The sequence below is a fragment of the Oenanthe melanoleuca genome, chromosome 5 (assembly GCF_029582105.1).
Source record: "Oenanthe melanoleuca isolate GR-GAL-2019-014 chromosome 5, OMel1.0, whole genome shotgun sequence".
NCBI classification, from domain to species: Eukaryota; Metazoa; Chordata; class Aves; order Passeriformes; family Muscicapidae; genus Oenanthe; species Oenanthe melanoleuca.
In genome coordinates this window covers 13,635,685-13,641,684 of record NC_079339.1, presented here as the reverse complement: position 1 = coordinate 13,641,684, position 6,000 = coordinate 13,635,685, and the positions used below count along the sequence as shown (strand labels likewise).

The 6,000-nt window shown below is 47.2% G+C and overlaps 1 protein-coding gene across 1 annotated transcript in view; it reads left to right on the top strand.

The window, feature by feature from the left end:
• Positions 1–908: 908 nt before the first annotated feature.
• Positions 909–6,000, top strand: part of ABCC8 (ATP binding cassette subfamily C member 8) — a 73,214-nt gene continuing 68,122 nt past the window's right edge. The window contains 3 exon segments of the mRNA XM_056493554.1: positions 909–1,128; positions 2,408–2,549; positions 5,193–5,314. Of these exon segments, the coding sequence (XP_056349529.1) occupies positions 933–1,128; positions 2,408–2,549; positions 5,193–5,314 (460 nt within the window). The 5' untranslated portion in view covers positions 909–932.

Here is a 6,000-nt window from a genome sequence, read left to right as displayed (position 1 = left end):
GATTTGGAGCCCTCTCACATTAATGATCTGATCCTCAGAGACTGAGGCAGTCTTGGTGGAGGGGGAAAGCTATAGGGTTTAACTCATTTTAGAGGTAAAAAAAGGTAAGGCACATACACAACATCTGTTCAGGATATAACGTTGAAGTCTCCTTTGGGAAGAGGGTATGCCTGAATACATGGCTTAATCTAATAAGGTCTTTATCATTGTGGAGGAAAATCGCAAAAGCTGACAAGGTTGAAAGAACACGATTCCCTTAATCTGTAATTCCTCTGTCATCTCTAATTTAGCGTTGGATATTTAATGTTCTGTCATATTAACGATGCATGAAGCACTCAACACCGAGCCCCGAGAGCCCTGGAACACGGGTCTGGTGCTCTGGGGTAGGAAGGGTGCGGGAAGGGTGAGGGAAGGGTGCGGGAAGGGTGCGGGAAGGGTGCGGGAAGGGAAGGGAAGGGTGCGGGAAGGGAAGGGTGCGGGAAGGGAAGGGAAGGGAAGGGAAGGGAAGGGAAGGGAAGGGTGCGGGAAGGGAAGGGTGCGGGAAGGGAAGGGTGCGGGAAGGGTGCGGGAAGGGAAGGGTGCGGGAAGGGAAGGGTGCGGGAAGGGTGCGGGAAGGGTGCGGGAAGGGAAGGGTGCGGGCGGCAAGGGTGCGGGAAGGGTGCGGGAAGGGTGCGGGAAGGGTGCGGGAAGGGTGCGGGAAGGGTGCGGGAAGGGAAGGGAAGGGAAGGGAAGGGAAGGGAAGGGAAGGGAAGGGAAGGGAAGGGAAGGGAAGGGAAGGGAAGGGAAGGGGTGTTCGGGGGCTGCTCGGGGGCGGTGCCGGGCGGTTCGGGGGCGGTTCGGGGCGGTGCCGGGCGGGCGGAGCGGGGCCGGGGCCGGTTCGGGGCCGCTGCCGGCAGGTGCGGGCAGAGCCGCGGCCGCGCCGGCCCCGCCTGATGTGCGCGGAGGCGGAGGCGGCGCCGGGCTGCGCGCAGGGTCCCGCCATGGCCCTGGCGTTCTGCGGCGACGAGGGCAACTCCACCGCCTACAACGTGGACCACGGCGTGCTCAACAACGGCTGCTTCGTGGATGCGCTCAACGTGGTGCCGCACGTCTTCTTGCTCTTCATCACCTTCCCCATCCTCTTCATCGGTGGGTGCCTGCGGCTCTCCTTCCTCTGTCCGCCTGTGCGTCTGCTGTGTGCCCCCTTTTCCGTGTGCCTCTCTCCCCGCAGTGTTGCTTTGCTGTGTCCCCCCTCCCGGCTTTATCTCTCCGTGGTTTCCCATCCCCGCCGTGCCGCGGTCCCCTCGCCCGCCCGCTGTCCCCTTGCCGTGTCCCCGGCCTGCCCTGCCCTGCCCCCGTGCGTGCGGGGAGGCTGCGCTGCTGTCGGGATGCGCTGCGGGATGCGGGATGCGGGATGCGGGATGCGGGATGCTCCGGCGGCCGCCTCGCCCTGCGCTGCCCCCGCACCGCCCGCTGTCCGCCCGGGAGGCGGCTGTCCGTGTCCGTCTGTCGGGGCAGGTGAAACCCCTCGGCAGGCAGGGCAGGAGCGGGTCACGCTGGAGGAGACCGCAGGGTTTGCCCTGCCGGTTTTGACAGGGAGCAGAAATAAAGGTGCTGTGAAAGCCCAGGAGAGCTGGCAAGTAAGTGTTGCGTTATGAAATATCAGTCCCAGCAATTGCTGCGGGGTCACAGCCACTCACTACAGGTGCTGCGGTACCCGGGGCGGCCGTGATTTGATGTCACAAGCCCGGCGGGGCCGGTAGGTGGCCCGGTGGTTCAGCACACGGGGCTGTCACTGCTCCGGGTCCCCTCCTGCAAAGCCTGGAGCGGGGAGCCACGGCTCGGGCTGGGCTGGGCTGGGCTGGCACCCGCTCCTGGGCGTGGGAGAAGGTCCGGGGGGGAAAGAGCAGCCAGCACGACTGTGAAAACGGGGTCAGCTGTAGAGCTGCCTAGGGTTCTCTGCGTTTATCTGTAATCTCTCCCTATTGCTATTTTTTAGTGAGATAAAGCTTCACACCTCATCCTTTTTCTTTACTTTTTGGAAGAATCAAAGGGAAAGGAAGTAGTGCGTTTATTATAGTGTTTGTGTGTATTTGTCAGAATGTTAACATGTTGTTCATTTAAGCTGTGAGTAGATTTGCAAGATGCTTAGTACATGTAATTGCTTGATAGTAAGTTGCTAGAAGGAATTTAAGGCTGTGTCCTGTCTGAATTATTGGTTTTATTCCATATGAAGTGAGATAATGAGAGCACAGTTCTAATAATATTCAAATACACATGAGTTTAATAACACAGTTGTGTCAATGTTAGTATGTAAGGTTGTTACATATATGGTGTGGGGTTTTTTTTAAGCAGGAACTTTGTGTGTCACTCTTGTTTAGAAAGCTCTCTATAATTCTCTTTTTTTTTTTTTTTTTTTTTTTTTTAGGATGGGGAAGTCAGAGTTCCAAAGTACATATACATCATAGTACGTGGCTTCATTTTCCTGGCCACAATTTACGCTGGATACTGACTTTTATCCTCCTGTTTGTGCTGGTTTGTGAAATTGCTGAGGGCATAGTGTCTGATGGGTAAGTGTATATCTGCCTTCTCCTGGTAGCACTGAGCCATTTAAAGGTTTCAGGGTAGCTATTTCCTCCCTGTCCAAATTCTCATCTAAACCATATTCCTTGTATTATGAACATATAATCTATTTTCTTAGTGATTAACCTACCAACCTTGTACCAGAAATTCCACAGACCTTGCCAAGTGATGTACACACACACAACTGACCTCCATCATTTTTAGTTCAGCTTAATGACACTATCTTTCCAAAGAGTAATCATAGATAAATCCTAATGATTCAAGCAGATGGTGACATTTTTGTGATATGTTTTATGTCCAAGGACCCAGTCCCACAGTCCTTACTTGGGAGGAACTCCCACATGCATGGGAGGTCACACAACTCACCCCCAAACTGAGTTCTTTTCATCTAAATAAAAAGAATTAATGTGCTGGGCCTTATGTCACACCTCTCAGAGTTTCATCTGATGATTGTGCACTATATCTCTTGTAGTTACCTGGAGCAGAGCAGGTCATATTATGTGAGCATGAGCCATCATCTGTTATTCAGCTTAGGATGTCACTAAACAGAAATGTGTGGAAAGGAATTATTGCAAGTGAAACAAGTGATACAGGAGAGTGATTTATTATGAAAAAAAGCTAATTATATAACAATGAATATGATCTCTTCCTATGAAGAGAGGCGTGATTTTTCATAATGATTATAAATTTGACCTCAAGGATTATGAAATGGAAGCTCCTCATTAAATAGAACAAAAACTCTCCAATTAGCCATCTATATGAGAAGTATCCACCAACCAATGTGAAATGCACTGCAGACTTCTGGTGTAGAAAATGATATCATCATTATTATTTTAACTTCTCTTCAGTATATATGAATAGGATTTTTCTCAGTGCCAGTTTTTTTTTTAAACGAATTTTTCTCTTGCATATTCAGAATTATCAGGGTGTGGGATGCTCGGAGCAAAACCTCCTGCTTTGAGTTTTCTCCTTTATTTTTCTCATTAGCAATGCTTCTCATTATGTTTATTTGCTATATGACTTGAGTCAGAACACTGCTGTTAAGTAATGGGTGTCACCTGATGAGAATCAAAGCTGGGAGCTCTGCTGGGGGAGTGCCAACCCACAGTCGTGCTTCCCAAGCATTCAGCAGGCTGGCGAGGGCTCCAGTGAATAGAAGAGAGTTTTGAGACTCATCAGCTTTCTAAGAACCAAAATGGATCATGCTGGTGAGTCCTTTTCACAGCAACTGTGTGCTAAAGGCTTTGGCATCTCAGCAATAGAAGCAGCCTATTGGAGGTACAGTTATATAGGGGAATTCCAGCAACTGTGAAATAAATAGATTTTAAAAAGCCTCCCACTGCTGCAGTGTTACCTTCTGAAGCTTAGGCTGTCTGAAGAAATCTGTTCTTGTTGGGTTTTTTTTTGTCCTTGCTGAGAATTTAGCCCTGATGTACAAAACCTTCTGGCTTTACTAGGAATTTCAGAGAATCCTTTCTCATTTTGCTGTATTGACATCCAGCTCTTGTCAGCAAGAGGGATTCAGTGTTCATGACAGGCTGTGAGCATGGCTCCAGCCAGCTCTACAGAGTTCACCACAATCTTCAGTGAGGGAAGGCTCTCCTTTCTAGAGCAGAGATGCAGGAAATGGTTGTCCTGAGCTCCTGTGGTTCTGTTAGGCATTTGGAATGTTCTGCTCTCAGAAATGTGATGTCCTGTGATGATCTTTCATCTCCCTCCCAGCACAGCTCTTCTTGTCTCTCCAAAATCCACAAAAGTAGCATTTGATGCAGCAAGAAGAAATCCATTCAGAGGGCAAGGTGTGAATTTGCCTACAGGTTTATGTTCTGATGTCTTCTTGGTGCCTCTTCTGGTGAAGCTGGCTGGGAGGCAGAGGAAATTGTAGCCCTTGATAGCATAGGGCACTAAAAGCTCTTTGTAAGAGAAAGAAAAGATGAGAGGGAAGGAAGAGAAAATAAGTAGGAGGAAAGTGGGGGAGAACATATTTCTTTGAATGCTGCACAAACCACCAACATTGCCCAACAACTGCAGTATTCCCAAAGGAGTGTATTTGGCAGGACCCCTCCTGCTGCTACCTGAAGTAAAGCATCAGCACAGTTTTGCTTTATAGGACAAAACCAAAAGGGTGTGTGTTTCTGTTATAGGGGTTTTTTTTGTTGGCTTGCAGTCACTGAAGACAGACCTCACTGTAAGTAATTCCTGTGTTGTGGTGCTGTTCCTTCTCCCAAACTGAAAAAAATTAAACACTTCCACAAAATGCTTCTGTAGAAAATCTTGAACTGTGCTGTCAGTTGGTCTTATCTGCATATGTTGATGGACAGCTCCCAAACTAGTTTAGCTTAAATTAACTTTTCTCATTTTGGAGATGAGCTGCCTGTCCTAATTTAAACAATATTCCAATTGGTTTCAGTAGGGTAAAGGAATACACACCTTTCGTTTTCAGCACAGGGGAGGAATTTGACATCCAACCGTGTGATTTAGGAGCATAAATTCAATTAAAACTTGGAGAGGTTTGCATCCATAACTCATTCTAGAAAATCTTACATCAGAGCTGGGTACAGTTCATTAATTAAATTTAAGTAGTGGAGAGGTTTGACTTTAACAGATTTTTTATTTTTTTTTCTTTAAAGGGTTTCTGAATCTCGCCACTTACACCTGTACATGCCAGCTGGAATGGCATTCCTGGCAGCCATCACATCAGTTGTCTATTACCACAATATTGAAACATCCAATTTCCCCAAACTGTTGATAGGTATGTCTCAAAGTCTCTGCACCTGGAAGTGTGTCTGTGGTGCTGTGTGTCTGCTTCCTCAGTAACAGGTCTTGTAGGACCAAAGCTACCTCTGTATGTATGCTCAAACATTTCCTTATTTTTAATGCTTTTAACTTCTAATAATAGTCTGTGTTGTGTTTTTGGGGATTCAGTGGGCCAAAGACTTTTCTAGGAAAAACTGCTTTTGGGGGAAAAGTAGCATGGGAAATTAACTCTAAATCCAAACCTCCTTCTTGTCAGCCTGCTGTGTAGAAGTGTAATGTAAGAATGAGGAATTTTGTGTGCATGGTCTGTTGAAATATGCAAGGAGTTAAGGAATGACATCCCTGATTTTCAGTCATGAATATATTATTCTGCCTGCTTGCTCTTGCTTCATGTTCCAAAAATTCCCTTTGAAAACTGCTTTAAGGCCTTTTGAATGGAAAATGCTATGAATGAGAACTACCTACTCTGTATTTTGCAAGATTGTGAATAAACTGTATCTATAGAAAATCCATTGCTGCTGACAGTCATGCAGTTGTTCATGTGTTCTCATCTGTTTAAGTAGACTGCAAGCTGGGGATGTCTTCATGCTTAATCACATCCTGTTATCTCTTTGGTGGTCCTGACTCATTAAATTTTGTTTGAGCTGGATTTCTGTATCAATAGATCCTGCTAAAGTTTCT